Consider the following 19,883-nt stretch of genomic DNA (forward strand, 5'->3'; position numbering starts at 1 on the left):
AATCTGGCTTGCTGTTCTTGTTTAATCATCCCCATTTCTCTGAACATTTTACTCCTCTGACTACAACGGTCAACATTTATTTTCAGAAGTTTTAAAGTGATTTAGTTCTTCCAGCCGCACCTCTTTTTATCCCATCTAAGTCTTCCCCAGCCCCCATTCCTATCGCCCTCGTTTCACTAAGATTTTGCTAAACATTAGACACAAGCACATGACCTCCAGTCTTCCAATGTCTCGGAACAAACCGACATAAAAACATCTGATTAGTTCCATTGTAAGCTTCCCTAGGCTTAGAATTTAAAATGGTCTTTAGCTCGTCAATTCTTAAAGAACCTTCAACACAAAATTTAAATTTAAAAAATTTTAAATAAAGAAACCGCTCCCTTTTTTAACCTTTAGCCCCGCCCATTGCCCCCCACCCCAGGTTCCACGCGAAACTGCAGGAAACCGGGGGGGGGGGGGGGGGGAGCGGTGACGTCACGACGCAGGTGCGTCACGGAACGGCGGCGCCTGCGGCGCTGGCGGTGGCTGCGGCAGCGGCGGCATTTTAGTCAGCAGCGGCGGCGGCGGCAGCGGGGCTGCTGCTCCTCCCAGCATCCCTGGCGCGGCCATTTCAGCCCCATCTTGGCCCAGCGGAGGGAGCTGCAGCCGCCGCTTCAGCAGTTTGAATTTCAGTTTGTTCGGGGTTTAGGAATTGGGCGCACCGAGGAGGAGCCGAAGAAGCCACCACCGCTACCTCACACAGCCGGGGCGCCTCCAGTCCCGTGCCAGCGGTCTGCCGCCGCCGCCCCTCTCTGAGAGAAGCCGCGAGGGGAGGCCGAGACCGCCGTCGCCGCCCGCCCGCCCGCAGGGGTGGTTCCCCCTGTAAGGGGAGGACCGAGCCGGCTTTCCCCTCCCCCAGAGCGGGTTTCCGCCTGAGACAGTCGACATGTCCCTGGGGCTGAGCTCCGGCTAGAGCCGGGGAGGGAGGGCCGCCTGCCCGCGCCACAGCCCCACCGCCCGCCCGCGGACCTTCAGCCAGCCCCGGCCCGCGGCTCCCGGCTGAATCAGGCATCTCCGACTCCCGACTCGCCGCTCCTTCCCTCAGTCAGAGAGCCCAGCGCTGACGCCGGCACCGGCCTGAGGAGCCCGAGCGGGGCAGCACCGCCCCTCACGCCGCCGCCGCCACCGCCTCCTCCTCCTCCTCTTCGCCCTCCCACTCCCACCCCCAGCCAAGGCCTGCTGACCGCGCCGAGCGCCGAGCTGGACTGACCACGGCTGCCCGGAGACGGGAGAGGAAGCAGCCGGCCCTCCCCTGGGTTCGCGCTCTCGCCGCCTCTGAGAGAATTGAATTGAGGCGCCGCGGCTGCGGGAGCTGAAAAGGAAGGAGGAGCCGCCGCGGGACTGAGACGGGGGCAGAGCCGAAGAGACCGACACAGAGAAGGAAACGAGGAGGAGGATGTCTCACCGGGCGGCCAGCGCCTGGATCAGCCCGTGACTCTTAACAGCGGCGGGCCTCAGACCCCAGCGCAGACTCGGACTTTGTCTTTGGGGGCCCGTGCTCTGCCCTCCCCGGTTTCCGACAGGACCCAGAGGAGCCGGCGTGCCTCTCTGCCCTCCAGCCTTCTTCACCATGTCCAAGATGCCGGCCAAGAAGAAGAGCTGCTTCCAGATCACCAGTGTCACCACGGCCCAGGTGGCCACTAGCATCACCGAGGACACCGAGAGCTTGGACGACCCGGACGAGTCACGCACAGAGGACGTCTCCTCCGAGATTTTCGACGTCTCTCGGGCCACGGATTATGGCCCTGAGGAGGTCTGCGAGCGCAGCTCTTCCGAAGAGACGCTTAACAATGTTGGGGATGCGGAGACTCCCGGGACCGTCTCCCCAAACCTCCTCCTGGATGGGCAGCTGGCAGCGGCGGCTGCTGCTCCCGCCAACGGAGGAGGAGTCGTTTCGGCCCGGAGCGTGTCTGGGGCTCTCGCCAGTACCCTGGCGGCGGCCGCCACTTCGGCCCCCGCCCCCGGAGCACCCGGCGGCCCCCAGCTCGCGGGCTCATCGGCCGGCCCAGTGACTGCAGCCCCATCTCAGCCTCCCACCACATGTAGTTCCCGTTTTCGCGTGATCAAGCTGGACCACGGGAGCGGAGAGCCCTATCGACGCGGCCGATGGACGTGTATGGAATACTATGAGCGGGATTCAGACAGCAGCGTCCTGACTAGATCCGGGGATTGCATTAGACACAGCAGTACTTTTGACCAGACTGCGGAGCGGGACAGCGGCCTGGGCGCCACCGGAGGGTCGGTGGTGGTAGTAGTGGCCTCCATGCAGGGGGCGCACGGGCCCGAGTCGGGAACTGACAGCTCCTTGACTGCTGTGTCACAGCTACCCCCGTCGGAGAAAATGAGCCAGCCCACTCCCGCCCAGCCGCAGAGTTTTAGCGTTGGGCAGCCACAGCCGCCGCCGCCACCCGTAGGTGGGGCTGTGGCTCAAAGCTCGGCTCCGCTGCCGCCGTTCCCGGGAGCCGCGACCGGGCCGCAGTCAATGATGGCAGCCACGCAGCCCAGCCAGCCCCAGGGAACGGGGCCCGGGGGACAGACTCTGCCGCCGACGAATGTAACCCTGGCGCAGCCGGCTATGTCCCTGCCTCCGCAGCCGGGCCCTGCAGTCGGCGCCTCTGCGGCGCAGCAGCCCCAGCAGTTCGCGTATCCTCAGCCTCAGATACCGCCCGGACATTTGCTGCCCGTCCAGCCCTCCGGCCAGAGTGAGTACCTACAGCAGCACGTGGCCGGCCTGCAGCCGCCAAGCCCCGCGCAGCCCTCGTCCACCGGCGCCGCAGCGAGCCCCGCCACGGCGGCCAGCCTTCCCGTGGGCACCGGCCAGAAAGCTTCCTTGGTGGGCGCGCAGCTCATGGGCGCGTCTTCCCAGCCCAGCGAAGCCATGGCCCCCCGGACGGGACCAGCGCAAGGCGGGCAGGCCGCGCCTTGTCAGCCGACTGGAGTGCCCCCGGCTACTGTGGGAGGCGTGGTGCAGCCGTGCCTGGGTCCTGCCGGGGCTGGGCAGCCCCAGTCCGTGCCTCCGCCGCAGATGGGTGGCAGTGGTCCGCTGTCAGCCGTACCTGGTGGCCCTCATGCCGTGGTGCCCGGAGTTCCAAACGTGCCTGCAGCCGTGCCCGCTCCAAGCGTGCCTAGTGTGTCTACCACTTCTGTTACCATGCCAAATGTACCCGCGCCTCTGGCCCAGTCGCAACAGCTGAGCAGCCATACGCCAATCAGCAGGAGCAGCAGCATAATCCAGCACGTTGGGCTGCCCTTAGCGCCAGGCACACACAGTGCCCCAACCAGTCTACCACAGTCTGACCTAAGCCAGTTTCAGACTCAGACCCAGCCTTTAGTCGGGCAAGTCGACGATACTAGAAGAAAATCAGAACCCCTACCTCAACCACCACTTTCTCTCATTGCTGAAAATAAGCCTGTTGTGAAGCCGCCTGTTGCAGATTCCCTGGCAAACCCCCTTCAGTTAACACCTATGAACAGTCTGGCCACCTCTGTATTCAGCATAGCTATTCCTGTTGATGGTGATGAAGACAGGTATGGAAATCTCTATTTTAAATATTTGATAGAAATGCTTGGCCAACATTGTAGCTTAGGATGCAACTTTGGGAGATTTGTTGTCAACTGAGGCCCTTAAACAAAATTTAGTGTTTGGTAAAATTGATTTAGATTGCTGATGCTGATGTCAAAGGGTGTAATGAGCGAATTGGTCTTGTCACAGTTGTTTAAAAGCACTAAAATCGGTAGGGATGCAACATTGTTTACTCAAAAAAGGTGAATTTAAGCTTAATCCTTACCATTTAATGGTGATAGCTAGTGTGTTATGCTCCCATAGAATTGTCCTTTTCTTACACATCAATCACACTTGAACACTTAAGGCAGAGAGATTTGTCAGTGTGAGTTTTGAGGCTGAGACATAATATTACTTACAAGTTTTCCTTTCTAGAAAACCAGAAGGCCCTCTAGTGAAAAAAAAAAAAAAAATCCATGTAAGGAATCTTCTCCAGTGTATCTGGAAAGGCTGGAGACATAATGGTGAAATGTCAAATCCGGCTTTGAAGATCATACTTAGTTCAGCCTTTTGATTAAAGGAGGTACAAGGTCATGAGTCTTCCCAGAGACTTCTCTAAGATACTATTTTTTTGTCGTTAAGCAAAAAAAGTACTGGAAAGATGTTCTTACCTTCCATCAGTCTATTTACTATAGGAAAGGGAGGTTGAGATCGATCCTTTAACTGTAGTGAAAGCTATAGTTCTTGAAATTAACAGTAATTTTATAATAAAAGTGTAAATATTAATAATTGGCTCCCTGTATTTAGGGATGCTTTTTTTAATGGCCTAAATTAGAATTGGTGTATTGCTACACCAGTGCCACAACAGCTGATGTTTGGTTATGGTTTAATGAGGAGTTTTGTGGTTTTGAGGAAATGTCACATGTAAATTTGACATACATATTGCAAAGTTTTAAAAGCTGACTTGTTGCAATGTTTTAAAATTATATTTAAAAATTATAGAAAAAGTTTCAGGAATTTCACAGTTAGACATTTCTTTGCTGGGGTTTTTTGTTTAGCGAGAGGCTAATTTTAGGTGTTTTTAAAAGATAAAAACTAATATTACAGATTTCCAGAATAATTAGTATGTGGAAGAATACAATGACATACATGTTAAAGCTTTCTCTTCCTATGGTTTCTTCTGAGTTCCTTCACATTTCTTAACCTCCCATTTCTAATTAGCCTTGTATTTTTGTTATATACTTCTGTTGGTTTGAAAAATACTCACTGACTGAAATTCATTCATCTTCTCTGCTTTTTGTAATTTAAAGTTCGTCTTTTTTTGTAGGTGACTCGCTTATGGGGAGTCTTTCTTCACTTGAGAACGCTTAGAGAATACCACGTGTCCATAAGTGAGCTCAGCTAGCTAGTCATTGAGAAATGTTGTGTGGATGGGACTACCAAGTAAACTGACTCCACAAGCCACTCAGAAAAATCCCTCTACTTTTACAGTTGCTCCCATGGTCACACACAGGGACACACCTGTAATGCAGATTGAGTTTTTTTCACCTTTGGTAATAATCAACAGGGATCTTCCCTTTTCTAGCTGCCACAAGCCAATTTTTTCCTGATAAGTTGGCAAATAACCTTTTGCTTTCCTCTGTTCCTGTATACTGCCCCATATCTCTTCAAGAAATGATGACTGGTTTCCTGACCTACCCCGCTTTCTATACACACACACACCCGTCCACCCAAGAATGCAGATTACATTTTCCCTCCTCTGCACACCTCTCTCAATTTACAGCATGCATACTTAGATTCCTCAGAACTTTAGTACGATGATAAGGCATGAAGCAGAGAGTTCTGTTGATAGGTGGAAACTGAAATGTATTCTTTAGAGTATGACATCAAAAATGCATTTATTTTTTCCTCTTACTGTGTTAAGAGTTGGTAATCTGAAAAATCTTATTTCCAAATTTGTGAATAGTTGACCTACAGATGCTACTGTGTCAGTGTTCTTATCAATTGCAACAGTTAATTCAGTGCAGGGGTTTTGATGTATGTGCAGTCCTATTTCAAACATGACACTTCCCTCCCTTGCCCCAATCATTTAAAATCTACATTGCTTACCAAATGTTCATTTCTAATTTTTGTTATAGTCTTTCATTGGTTTTTAACTTGACATGCTAGTTTCCAAGATGTAATCTTACACATTTGACTGTTTTGTCACTGGTCCAACATACCTGGTGAAGGAATAAATCCATTAAGTAGAAATAGTTGGGTTTTTTTTTTTTTTAATAGAAAGCTTTGGTAAAAAACAAAACAAAAACAGGGCATTTTAAAATTTTGTGTTTGAAATTAAATTACAGTTTTCCAGGCATATGTTTACATTACTGAGATGAGTACTTTTGAGGAGACTACTATCTTAACTGAAAATTTTAATTTTAATGTGATTTTAATTTTAATGTGACTTAAAATCTGCATATTTTCAAATTTGAAATAAAACTAACTGGAGTGACAGGTCTTGAGTAATTATGATTTAAACTTTGCAAGTAGTTTGACAAATTTCAGATCCTAAGGAAATATTTGTAAATAAGATGTATGCTTTTTTAAAAAAAAATTAGGACTTTAGTAAACAGTCTACTTGAAAAAAGTAAGGCACGTGGGAAATTAACAAAAAGATTGAGGTGGTTTAGGTTGATACGTTGAAAACTCTGTCTTGAGATTTTGGTTCCATTACCTAATACAAAGTTCTATATTGGCTTAATTTTGAGATCATTTATAATTAAAGAACCGGGCCTTATAGTAGTACATCTTAATATTATCACACCTTTAAAAGGCTGATGGTTGTATATGCAAAAAGTTCTCAATTAGCATTGCCTATTGACTCTACATTATTAATTACCATAAAGTTTATCTTTCTGGCCATTTTCATGAGAAAGGTTTAAGACTCTTCAAATTGATTTTGTGTAAACTGGTGGATGTGATGGTTGAAAATACCGTTCTTAAATACGTAGCTACTTTTATAGTGAACTTTACAAAACTTGTTTAAACTATGTACACACTTAACAGTCTCCTGTAAATGAGAGGAGATGCAAAATATTACTGGCCCTTACAGTACAGATCACTTTCCATAGATAGCCGACCAATGTGAACTCTGTAGGCCGCATTCCAGGAACTCTTATGAATGGCTGCAATTGTGAGCTGTAATCTGTGGCCAAAAGACTGTTGAAAACCTGATTCTAAGGATCCTTTGGTGGCAGATATTTCTATGTCTTGTTAATGGTTTTATTTGTGTGGTTTGCTAATGACCACTGATAAAGTATTATACATTGTGAATGTTAAGTGGTGTGTCCTGGTATGTGCCATAAATACACATTTTGTTTGTACATTTATATGTATTTTAAACAAAATTCTGCTGCTTTTTTTACTTGAAGTTTAAGTGAGAGGATTAAGTAAATGTATACCAGGAGGCAGAACTGTCTCAGTCTTCGACCTCTGTTGTATGAAAGTCTCACTGAATTGAAGTCTCTAAAGATGGAAATTTCTTACTTGAATCTCTGTTTCTTGGAAGCTGACATTTATCTGTTAAATTGTGAAGGTAATTTTGCTCTTGTAGGTTTACAGTTGATGTGTAAATCACATACTAGAGACTATCCTATGCCTATCTACACGTTTAAGAGTGTTCTTACTGAGGAGTTAGTAATAAAAATGTAAAATCATATATATGTGATATTATTGTTTAGTATAAAAACTGATACTGATGTATTTATCAGGGGCACCACATAGATTACTAAAACATACTTTATTCATAAACGTGGCGTGAAATAAAAGAAATGACAGATTTCCAAAAAGGCTTACAATTTTCCAAACTACCCGAAATTCCTAAACCATGAGCTTTATCTGTAGGAGTGTGGCCTTTTATATTCACAGTGACACATATTGTACAAAATTTTATGTGCACTAAATCATATAGGCCAAACATTGGTAAATTTTTTTAGAAAACGTGATGGCTTATATGTGTGTGAATAATACAGATTCCAACTAACTATTTTAGTAACACTTGTTTTTTCTCTTTAGGCGATCACAACCCCTGAACTAAATCACCTTTATGAGAAGTCATTTTATATAGAACTGGTGGTAGGGATATATATGTCCTCTACTTCCTGAGAATAAATATAATGCCAGTTCATTTGTTATTTAAGAATCCTGGGCCAGGAGCGGTAGCTCATGCCTTGTAATCCCAGCACTTTGGGAGACCAAGGTCAGAGGATTGCTTGATGCTGGGAGTTTGAGATCAGCCTGGGCAACATAGCAAGGCCTTGTCTCTACAAAACATTTAAAAATTAGCCAGGTCTGGAGGCCCACACCTATAGTCTTAGCTACTTGGGGAGGCTGTAGGAGGAGGATCACTTGAGCCCAGGAGCTGAAGGCTACAGTGAGCTATGTTATAATACTGCGTTGAAGCCTGGGCCACACAGCAAGAACCTGTCTGTAAAAAGAAAAAAAATAATTCTGATAGCACTAATTTGGAAATAGTGAAATATGGTACTGGATCTATGAATCTGGTACTTCCCAATTAGGAATGGGAGTCTATCTTTCTCTGCACCAGAAAAGATCAGAAGCAGTTATGAACAAATAGCAGCCCCACCAATCAAGTAGTAAAGAAACCCAAATAAATCTGTTTCCTAATAGAGGAATGGTAGTTAGGAAAGTATAAAAGGAACCTGACCTTCCTTTCCTAAAATGGCAGGAGTCAGGGGAGGGGAAGTGTAGAATGATAGCAGATAACCAAAATGGAAGAAAATACAGTGGAGTGGCATGAAATATAGTCTCAAAAGAAATAGGAACACTTGTGAATACTGAGGAACGGTGTTCTGATTCTTTCTTTGAAGAATTGTTTTAGTCCAGTGTATATTTCCTTTTCTGAAGATTCTGTTTATTTCTTAATTGCATTAATCTTTAAATACTTAAAGTATGAGGAAGGAGAGGCCTTACAAAAGCAGGTCTGTCTGGTTAAACATAGCCTGAATGATATTCCGTAAGTAATTCCTTAATTGGAAAAGCAGATTTTTAGTAAGAAATATTAATCATATTTAAGGGGTATGTTTTGTGTAGCAAAACTCCTAAATTAGAATAAATTATTTAAGTATATGGTTTTTCTTTATACCAAACCAATGGGCTTGTGATTTGAGGCTACTATTTTCGATGGTATTGTATTGAGTCCACAAAGAATGTGTATACCTGAATCATTGGTATAATGTCTTTCCCACAGCAATTCTTGAACATATCAAATTACTCAATATTTGTTATATTCTTAATCTGGCATTGCTTAGGGCAAAAACTGGGTGTCCCTCATAAAAAGGTAGGAACAGTAGCCAATTTGCACCATTCCTATACATTATTCCGTGACTTTAGTAAGCATACTTTGAGGTATACTCTTCAAATTTGGCTTAGTAATATTAAAGGTATATTGATGGATTGTTTCCTGTATGAAAGTATTGCATGAGTTCTGCTCTTAAATCAGGTGAATTAAATTTCATCTAGATTGCTTATCTCAAATTTAAAGCCTCAAATCAGACTTAAATAATTAGTATTTAGTATTTAGTTTGATTCCTTTGTACCCAAGCTAATTTTTGTTTAAAAAGTGCTTCCATCCTTTTAAGTTGTACATTTATTTGTGATGTTAGTGAAAATTCTGCAGATAATTGAGTTAATTTTATTAGTGTTTGCCTGGGACATATACCTATTATTAGGGTAAGCAGGACAAATAAGTAAAGTCTAAATGTTAAATTACTTAAAGCTTCTTTTCCCATAAGCCTTTACTAAAATTTGTCTAAAGAATATTGCTTTGTAGAAGATGGAGTTTGTGATTAATGTGTCAATTATTGTAAATAATAATGGCATAGTTTTAAATGTTAGTTTTAGGCTGTTCACCTTCATTATTACACAAGTATATAATTTAATCTGAATAAAGGATTCCCAAAGGTAAGTGTAAAGCCCGCTAGTTTCTAAAGTAGAGTTAGTATTTAGTTTTTATCAAGTGGTTTTGTATGTTAAAGCAAAATAAATCTTTCCTTGGTATACCGTCTACCTGGTATTTGAAGACAAAACAGAGGGAGGAGCTGTTTTGATCAAATAAAACCAATAGTGTGTTTAATTATGTGTTAACATGTGAATGACCATTACAGAGACAGAGTCAGACATACCTGGGCCAAAATCTAACTGCTACATTTGACCTTGAGCTAGTTGGAGTAGATGCCTTGTTTCCTCTTAACGAAAAATGGGGATTGTACCTACCTGGGAGAGTTTTAAGGGATTAAATGATGTATGCAAGTAATTTGAACAGTCTTTAACATAATATATGTGGCAAACATATATCACAGAAATGTTAATATTTCAGTGTCCAAACTGCTCTCCCACATCACCCCTTTACATGCTATAAATCATACCAAGAATCTTCCATTTTAATATGAAAGCGTAATTGTATGGTATGGATGTAGTCAGAAAAAAGGAGATGATGTTTTAGTCTAGAGGAGTCATGATGTTGTAAGAAATATAGGGAATTGTGTTCCAGTCCTGGCTCTTCTATCATTTAGCTGGTTTCTTTGGTCAAGTCATTTCACTTGTCTGTTTTTCTTTTTTGACACTTTGTCAAATTTTAAGATTCCTTCTAGCCTTATGTATATATGAGTCCATACATTCAAGTGTGCTTCATGAGAGAACTGCAAACTTAAACTTTCTTTTTTTACCCCTTTCCTGCCACTTGACTATTGTGTGGCAATAAATGAAGTTTGTAAATACTCATTAAGTAGGTTGATTGCCCAAGAAAACATTTTAAACAATGTATCAGTCATTCAGCTTTCATGATGCTCTGCGAGTAATGAGCACTGGAATACAAATATGAGACTATCCTGCCCTCCTAGATCTCAGGCATTTTCATCATCATGAAAATGATGATCAGATGTATACTTTGACATACATTGTAGGTGGTGATGGAGTAATATAAGGTGCTAATGGGAACAGTTTTAGACATCAGATCAGATTGGGATTGGGAGGGTAGTAGACTGACTTCTATTTAAAAATTATTCTCTGCATAGGTATTTATGTAGTTCAAAACTCAAAATATATAAGAGTAAAATCGAAAGCCTCTCTGCTACCTCTGTCCTCCAGCCACCCTGTTTGTCCTTAGAAGTAACCCATTATTACTTGTACATTCTTTTGAGGCTAACTCTTGAACTAAACCTTAAAATGGTCATTCAGATTAGGTCACTAAGAAGAGAAGGGGATAGTTTTCCAAGCAGAGGTAAAAGGCAGTTTGTATAATGATGTGAAAGAGTGAGAATCTATCATTTGGAAAATGGTATTATTAATTTGACAAGAACCAGAGTGAAGGACTTAAATGTCATGGTAAGAAATTTAGATTTTTATAGTAAGTTGTTGTTAAAGGTGTTTCTTGAAGCTTTTATTGTTAATATATATCTTGAAATGATTTCAGTATCCTTTTAGTGATTATTGCATTTTAAGTTACAATCTTATGATAAAGTTGTGTTAAGGGAATACCTTCGGAACGCTGAGTCCCAAAAATCAGAATTCTTATCTAATGAAATGTGGTAAATATTTTGGTACACCTAGCTCTAAGTTTAAGTATTCTGTTTCCCTCAATATTACCTTGATAATGTCAGAACATTTGGTACATGTTGAGATACTCTACCAAAATTTGATTTATAGGCAGCATAATTTGGAAACTAACCTTAAACACAAAGCAAGCTTATTTGTGTCAGGTCCTGTGTATACAGACTTTCATTTGATCGTTTCAACAATTTGTAAGAAAGTGGTTTCTTCCCTTCCCCCTTTCTTATGGATTAAGGAAACTGAGACTCTGAAAATTTGAGTCACCTAGGTATTGGGTGACAAAGCATAGACTCATATTCAGACCTTTAACCTAAAGCCAGTGCTTTTGAATATTCCCAGAGTTAGAAGTTTGTTTTATTACTTGGCAGACAATAAGTTAGGAAGAAGGAAGAGCTACCATAGCCACTGATTTGTTGTGTTGTAACCCTTTACCTAAAGAATATTTTTAACCATTTTGAATTCCCCAGATAATAATACTGGAGATGGTGCTTGTTGATATTCTTCATACTGTATGTCCCTGGTTTCTATTTAGAGATCTCTGAAGTAGAATTTTGGCATAGATTAAGAGAAAGAGGTGTTTGTTGAGTGCTCAAGTACCTCATGCTTTAAGCTTTGACAATTTTTGTAGCTTAGTTTTGAGGTATGGAATGTTTGTTTTTTTCTCCCTGTTGTACTTAGTTACCCTACAAAGATAGTGTCTTGCAAAAACAGGTAGACATGCCACATGCTTTGAGTCATTTTCTGATGTAGTATTTTCACATACTTGGAAATTAATGCGATGGACTATTGAGTATATAAAGTCAGGGAGAAAAGAATATATTTTATTTAGTGATGTTGAAGAATGTTTACAAATAGGAAAACAGCATTTTTGTTTAGGTGGCTGAAGTACAGTGTAAACCACATCTCTGTCTTCCTAGAATTGCTTCGTTGGCTCTATATTTAGAATGGTAGTTTATATTAATATCAAATAAATTGTTAGAAAGCTGGTTTCAAATTTTACTTCTTGAGTGGAAGAGAATTTGTGACCACGGACAGCTGCATAAAAAGTCAGTATTTCCTTCTAATAAAATTTTTAATTTCAGTTGCCTCTTCATGCTTTCAGGTTTCATGGACTGTAACCTTGAAATGATCCCATTAACAGCCTTTTCCTTGGGCTCTTAATCTCCTCAATTTTATGCCATTCCAAAATAGAAGTCTCTCTGATGATCAAGCCCTTCAATCTTTACAAATGGCTCTTTTCCCTTCTACTTCCTTGATCAGTGATTTCACAGACTTGACTCCTTTAATCTGTTAGTCAGTGTTTGGAGACTAATTATTGTTGCTGTTTGCTACGAACCCCTCAGTTTATGGATAACATCCCAGTATCCCAGAAACAAAATTTCATAGCTTATAAGACTATCTAAATTTTTACCCTTAAAATCTAGACTGTTCAAAGTTTTATGTAGTACATAGATTGTATAACTATGTACTATAGAAAACCATGTACTGTGGCTTCTTCACTTTGAATGTATGTAGAGTGATTGTTAATTGTTACTTTTGCAAATTAAGTGTATTCTAATATGTGCTAAAAACTTTAGGTCCATTTATACAGTATTTTATTTCACAGGTTCTTTCCACATCCCAGTATTTACTACTAACTACAAATATGTTTGTTTTTCACTTTTACGTTTGACTTAAGAGATATTTCACTATTCTGTAAAACTGCTGGAATTTTATAACAAGTCATATGACTTCATTTGGAACCAATTTACCTGGAATATGAATTTGATTCAAGTTAAATATTTTTATTTCCAAAGTCAGAGGATCTAAAGGTCTTTTAAAGAGGCCAGATGTGGTGGCTCATGCCTTTAATCCCAGCACTTTGAGGCCGAGGCGGGTGGATCACCTGAGGTCAGGAGTTTGAGACCAGCCTGGCCAACATGGTGAAACCCCATCTCTACTAAAAATACCAAAAATTAGCTGGGTGTGGTGGTTGCAGCCTGTAATCCCAGCTACTCGGGAGGCTGAGGCAGGAGGATCATTTGAACCCAGGAGGCAGAGGTTGCAGTGAGCCGTGATTGTGCCATTGCACTCCAGCCTGAGCGACAAGAGTGAAACTCTGTCTCCAAAAAATAATAAAGTTCTTTTAAAGAATATCATCCTTATAAATATATTGTGAGTACTCTTTAATGAATTTTGAATTGTAGACTGGCAGAATAACTTCCAAGATACTCTTTCTTATTCTTTTGTGTATACTACCTTCCTCTTTGAGTCACTCCATTTAAACTGGAGGTCTCCAAACAGACCTTTGAGGATAGCAAACTAGTTCCCATATGTTCCTGGGCAAGCCTGTTTTTTATAAAACAAAGAGAAACAACAACCAAAAAAAAAACCAGATTGAATGTTCAATTGGCTCAGTTAGTTTTCATTTGATTTGGCAGACTGACTTCTAAGTACAGCGAAAAAAGTGGCCTGACAAATACATCTTAAGAGGATGTAAGCCGTTAAATAAACAGTAGTTAGAAGCCTCTTAAGCTTTTCTTGTTATTAGCAGGTCTAATCAGTGCCTTTGATTGCCTTAGACCTAGTTAGGAGAAAAGTGGAGAAAGGGTTAAAAGAATAGAAAGGAGTTGAAGTAGGGCAAGCAATGAGAAATACACGTATTACTCTCCTAATTAATCAAACAGTTACTTTGGTGATTCTCTGGCATCTTGGAAGTCATTTTTTTTTTATTTTACTAATAATTCTGCACCGACTTTAAGGCTCTTAATAGGACTGCAGAATTGCCATGTTTTATCTAAACCTCATTTTGTAGATTAAAATAATGCTATTGATGATTCACTCTATGCCAGGAACTTTACATTTAGTCTCAATTCTTTAGCCTGCAAAGCTAGGTAGTAATGTAACCAGTTAACAGATAAAGAGACAGACTTAAAGAGGTCAAACTTTAACACTGCTATGTGTTTAGTATAGTGGTTTAAGAGCATAAACTCTGGAACTAGATTGCCACCTACTAGCTCAATGATACAAGGCAAGTTACTTCTATCTGACCCAGTTTTCTCCTCTATGAGATGGGAATAATAATGGTGCCTACCTCTTAGGGCTGTTGTCAGAATTTAGTTAATGAGTGTAAAGCACTTAGAATAGTGTGTGGTACCTAATAAACACATTCTTAACTGCTGCTGTTCTGCTACAGCATGGGCTAAGAATTTTAAAAGTTATGTGGCAAAGTTTTTTTAGCTTCCAGACGTACAGGTTGAAGGTGGGGGAGGCTATAGAAGTTGCTGAGGAGGAGAGAACAGGTTTGTCAAAAGTTTAAATCCCCATGGAACCAGTCCCTAGATACGAGGTGAATCATACTTACTGGAAGATAGTCCAGAAGAGCCCATCAGTTAAGAGTCTATGGTGAAAGCCCTAGGAATGGTAGAAATGAAAGATAATTATGATAAATAGGCTTTTACCCCCTAAAGTGACACTGTACCAATATTAGAATCAGAAAGCCAGAAAGCTGCCAAACAATTGCAGCGCCATTTTTTGCCCTAGACGAGAAAAAAAACACATATAAATAAATGGATTTTGAAGGTGGAAATATGTCAAGTCCAACCCAGGAAATAATTCTTCATTGTTAATCAAACCTTTGCTACTTTTAACAGAGCCTAAGAAAAGTTTTTACATTGTGAAGATGTAGCTTAACTTACTTTATATGAATACCTAAGAACAGCCTTGTTAAACTGCTAAACAATATAGATATTTGTAAAGGCATTTGATACAGAAGAGTGTTGATTAGGCTATGAATTAGTCACGTTTATATGCACACACACACAAAATTGGATGCTACTTAGTATTTAGTTTCATCTGCATTACCTCTTTATTTTATAACTGTGATCCTGAATTATTGTTGAAGTCTGCTGGATTTTGTCCAGTTTTTAATTTCTTTTAAAGTGTTGTTTTAAGCAAACTTATGTGTTTTTTTAATCTTTTTATTATTAAAAGTTACACTGTGTTAGAAATCTAAAATCTTCCATCTTCTTTTGAAAAGTAGTGATTATACTGTACGTTCTCAACCTCATTTCCATTTGATTCTCGGATCTCACAGGAATCCTTCAACTGCTTTCTACCAAGCGTTCCATTTGAACACGTTACAGGAATCAAAGAGCCTCTGGGATAGGTATGAATACTTACATATGGAATGCATACATGCAAAACTGTATGCATGAATTGCTTTGCACTGTACTGGTTTCTCATTAAAACTGATCTTTGTTATTTTAGAGGGGGAAATCACATGGTATCTAGCATGGGACAAAGCAGCAAAATAAACCAAAAGGACAATCTCTATTTTATATGGAAAATAAACATACTTTTCTGCATCCTGTGTACTTTAAGTATATCTGTATTTTTGAAGGGTTCATATTGTGTTGAATTTTTGATATGAAATAGTCACTTCCCCAGTGTATTTTAATGCAAATGCATACTCTATAAAATAAACTATATTTTAATTTTTGTACTATTTTATGTTTTTTTTTTTTTTCTGTAAAAGCCATAGTGATTCAAAGCAAAATGTTATTTCAAATTATGAAATTGGAGGAGGAACAAGACCAAGGTATCAAAGTAATCATTATTTAATTCTTGGCAGGAAACTTTAAGTTTGTTTGCTAGAATTCACTAGGTCTGCATTACTGATTTGTAAGCCCCTAAAACAGTTTGCTTTCTTACAGAAATGTTGTATAGATTTTACTGTTAACTTTTAAAAATACAGAATGAAGTCTTGGAGTTCTTTTATGGCAAAAGATACTTTGGTTTATCTTTCTGCTTAACACATGTTTTAAGTAGTGTATGCTCTGTTCAATCGTTTTGCTGAATATTTATTAGCACTCCATCATTTTGTGTTTAATTAATAGAAGTTGAGTTCAAACAATGTTTTTAAAATTCACACAAAGCTCGTTAGATTCTTTTAACTCTGCCTGGCAACGCATTTGTGTCTTCTGGCATAGTTTTGGATAACACTCATGAACTCAACTCCATCTCTTTCATTAGAAAAGAGTATTGCTAAGTGCATGTACATGTCATATTAAGACATGATACACATTGCCTAGAAATGCTAAAACAGTCTTAATTCTTCGGCTTGATTTGCTTGTGTGTGTCACTCTAGGGAAATTTTCTAACAGTATCTTTTTGATGGTGTGTTCTAGAAATGTTTTTAAATAGTTACTTTTAGAACAGGAAGTTTTAAGATTTGTAGTACCATGTTTATAAAATAAACTTTTAAATAGTTCTCTAGCCATTTAAATTAATACATAAATGTAAATTATGAGATGAAATAAACATGAAGGTTTAATCATTCAAATAGTTTTCCAAATGTAGCCAGAATGTGAGTACTTTGGGGTATGCTTTATAGTTTCCCCTAGAAAAAGGAAAAATAGCACTCTATTTAGAAATGTAATAAGAGTAGCTTTCAAAAGTATGATGACTTATTTCAAATAGCTAACTTTGAGCTGTCATGATGTCGATATGAATGATATATATTATTTTTATCAGTGTAGAAAGGTTTGAGCTATATTTTTGATAATTTGAATCTAATATTGAAAGGTTTATTTTGTTTCATAATAAAACAACCATAGAAGTTGCCTGTACATCATTTGTTGTTACAGCTAAATACTCCTTATATGTTTTCTTTTTTAGCTACCTGAAACTTTTAAGGTATCAGAAATGAGGCAAGTTGCGTATCTTTGGTTTCTCATGGGTTGAAAATACTTATTTTCTCTCCTCCTTGGAGCCTGTTGTTCAGAGCCAAAGAAGTTAGTGGATATTTGTCTGTAGTGTGTTAATGCCAAAATGTAATAAAATCAAAATATAATCAGATCAGCCATTCTTCACTGTAAATTAGTCTTGTTGGTACTAAGGTGACAAGCCCAACCCAATGGAAACTGACTCTAGTGGCTTTCTTTTAACTTTTCAGCTAGCTTATTAAATTTTCCATTGAGAGGAGCAATTATGGCTAACTTTATTAGTTTTAATAATCTACACTTTCAGTTGGCAGCTATCTACAGAATTACTGATAGGTATATCAGCTAATAAAGTATCGTGAGACCGTTTATTCCAAACGGATTGAAGATTTGTATGTGTTAAGCTTTAAAAAATGTTAAATATAACTTCTGACCTTGTTTGTTTTGGACATCACCAAATCACATTGTTCATTTTTACTATTATAAATTTAGGATTATTTTTTATTTTACTACTAATTTGGCAAATAGGTATTTGGCAGGGGTGATTCTCCTATTAAAGAGAGACGTTGACTGGGCGCAGTGGCTCACACCTGTAATCCCAGCACTTTGGGAGGCTGAGGCAAGTGGATCACCTGAGGTCAGAAGTTCGAGACCAGCCTGGTCAACATGGTGAAACCCCATCTCTACTAAAAATACAAAAATTAGCTGAGTATGGTGGCACGCACCTGTAATCCCAGCTACTCGGGAGGCCAAGGCAGAGAATTGCTTAAACCTGGGAAGCGGAGGTTGCAGTGAGCTGAGATTGCACCATGGCACTCCAACCTGGGTGACAAGCGAAACTCCGTCTCAAAAAGAAAAAGAGAGATGTTTGGAAAGTTAAGGGACTGCAAGTCCCTAACGTTATCTTCTGCATTATCTTTTATTTTGAGGCATAAATTTGTCTCGCTATTGCTAGATAACAAATTTTAGGCTCCTATTTATGAAATGTTGGAAATCATTTTCAGTAGGGGCAGCTTTTAAGTGCCCATTTTCAGTAGACCTACTCTAAATAGCTGAATATCCCTAGTTTGATTTTGCCTAACTAGAAAGACAAGAATCTCCTTTTTTCCCCAGGAATCTTTCAGTTTAGCAGAATATCTTTTAATCAAAATGTAAGTAACTAATATACCTTTCTCATACTGACTTAAAGTTCTCTAATGGCCCCTTTGTTTCCTTCCATATTTAAATTAGAATTGGCAAATTAATAGACTTTTCACCAAGCAGCCTGCCTCTGCCTATATTTAGATATTTCTCCTTCCATTTATATCCAGTGCTTTACTCAGTTATTGTACTAAAATTGAAGCTACCCTCAAGCCTTCCTTTCCCTTTTTCTGTAGGTGCCATCATGGTTTCTGTCTTCTCTGTTTGCCATTTGCAGAGCCCTCAGGGAATCAATCAGCTGAAACCATCTTCAAATGTAGGAACAGTAAATACTGATAACTCAAAAATAATCCAACCCTTTCTTCAGTAGCCCAAACTGTTTTGAGTTGATTCTTTATTAAAATAAATACTATAACTTCCATAGTTAGCTTTCTGGGAGATTATCTTACTATGGAGGAGTTAGTTTTTCCTGAGATCCTAGCCTATTGGCATTTCAGAATAGTAACTTTAAAATTTGACTTTCTATTTTCTAAAGAACAGTTTTCCAAAGTTAATACTTGGCATTGCTTTGTTAAATTGGCAGAATTAGTTTAGAAACCTATCCTGATGATCACTGGGGAGCAGCGAGCAGGTTGTCATTGGGAGTCCTTTGTTTACAAAAGCTCAGCGTAAGGGTTTATAGCGAACAATTTTACCCTCTTCTAAATACCAGGTCGCTAAAGTAAAGGAGTACTAAAGGGAAGAAACTTCAGCAAGACTGAAAGAAGAAATCAGGTAGCTTGTAAGGCTTTAACCTCATTGATAAGCACTTGCAGGGCTTTGTCTTCATTAAGAAATGCATAAATGTAGTTAAAACAAGTGAGAGAACAGTTGCTAGGTGTACATCCCCTTGAGTCTGCTTGTCTGTCATTATGATAGCACCAGTATTTAGAGAGAAGTTAATAAGGAAAGTAGTAGACATGGGTTATTAATTTAAAATGAAAGTCTAGTAAGTTTATCCTAAATTTTTTTACTAGCTAATTGATGATCTCTCAAATTGTTTTCTACAGTGATTATTCACTTATTACCTCTAATTTTAAAATTATTGGATTAAAAAAAGTCTTCTTATTTAAATAGCCTCAAGTATTTTGTGTAGGGAACGCCTTCCAGTATTTTCTATCATTGTTCCCTATGAGGTGTTTTTTTTGAAGCTAGGAATAAATTAGAACTAAGCTGTTTATGTCATAAATACCATTAGTACCATATGAGACAATTTATTTTGTTTTGCTCATCTCTAAGAATCTTGGGTCCATCATTAACATCCACCAGTACTTGTTACCCAAATGGTAAAACTCAAGTTGTACAACTTAGCTGATCTAGTTTTTGAATGCTTGGTGATAGGACTTGTAAAAATTTTTTATTGAAGTATAATTTGTATCGGAAAAGTGCACCGTTCATAAATGTATAGCTCAAATTGAACACACCTGTGTAGCCAGCACCCAGATCAATACATAGAATATTATAAGCCCCTTTCATGTCCTCTTCATGCCCCCCATCAGTCACTTCCCCTCCCAATCCTAATTTCCAATGTGTTATATATGTAGGACCATACACTATATGTGTTTTGTGTCTGACCTCTTTCATCCAGTATTGTATTTGAGATTCATCTGTATGGTTCGGCATAGTTGTAGATATGGACTATATAATTTTAAAGAATCACTCAAGTAGCTTATTTGTTGGAGTAATGGTTAAATGTTCTCTCCTAGTGATTATGCATAAGTATCTTGAGGATATGTACCTGAACCATTTTGTGACCAACCCCAATATATTCCTTACTAATTTGTACCTAGTACTTACATAATTTATTATCTGATTATATTTCAACCTATTCCACTGAAAGACATCTA

At 39.7% G+C, this 19,883-nt stretch overlaps 2 protein-coding genes across 3 annotated transcripts in view; one reads left to right on the top strand and one right to left on the bottom strand.

Annotated features, from left to right (window-relative positions):
* Positions 1-343: 343 nt before the first annotated feature.
* Positions 344-1,932, bottom strand: LOC115837274. The gene has a single exon (XM_030822712.1). It carries the CDS (start codon positions 1,049-1,051, stop codon positions 611-613), a length of 441 nt encoding a protein of 146 aa, XP_030678572.1. The 5' UTR covers positions 1,052-1,932; the 3' UTR covers positions 344-610.
* TSC22D2 (TSC22 domain family member 2) overlaps positions 547-19,883 on the top strand; it is a 57,855-nt gene continuing 38,518 nt past the window's right edge. The window contains exons 1-2 of one of the 2 annotated variants that reach the window (XM_012510524.2): positions 547-3,567; positions 15,231-15,302. In XM_012510524.2, coding sequence (XP_012365978.2) covers positions 1,610-3,567; positions 15,231-15,302 — 2,030 coding nt within the window. In that variant the 5' untranslated portion in view covers positions 547-1,609. The remainder of the gene's footprint in view (positions 3,568-15,230; positions 15,303-19,883) is intronic. The other variant, XM_030822711.1, reaches the window with a different exon arrangement.

Source organism: Nomascus leucogenys, chromosome 11, assembly GCF_006542625.1.
Source record: "Nomascus leucogenys isolate Asia chromosome 11, Asia_NLE_v1, whole genome shotgun sequence".
NCBI classification, from domain to species: domain Eukaryota; kingdom Metazoa; phylum Chordata; class Mammalia; order Primates; family Hylobatidae; genus Nomascus; species Nomascus leucogenys.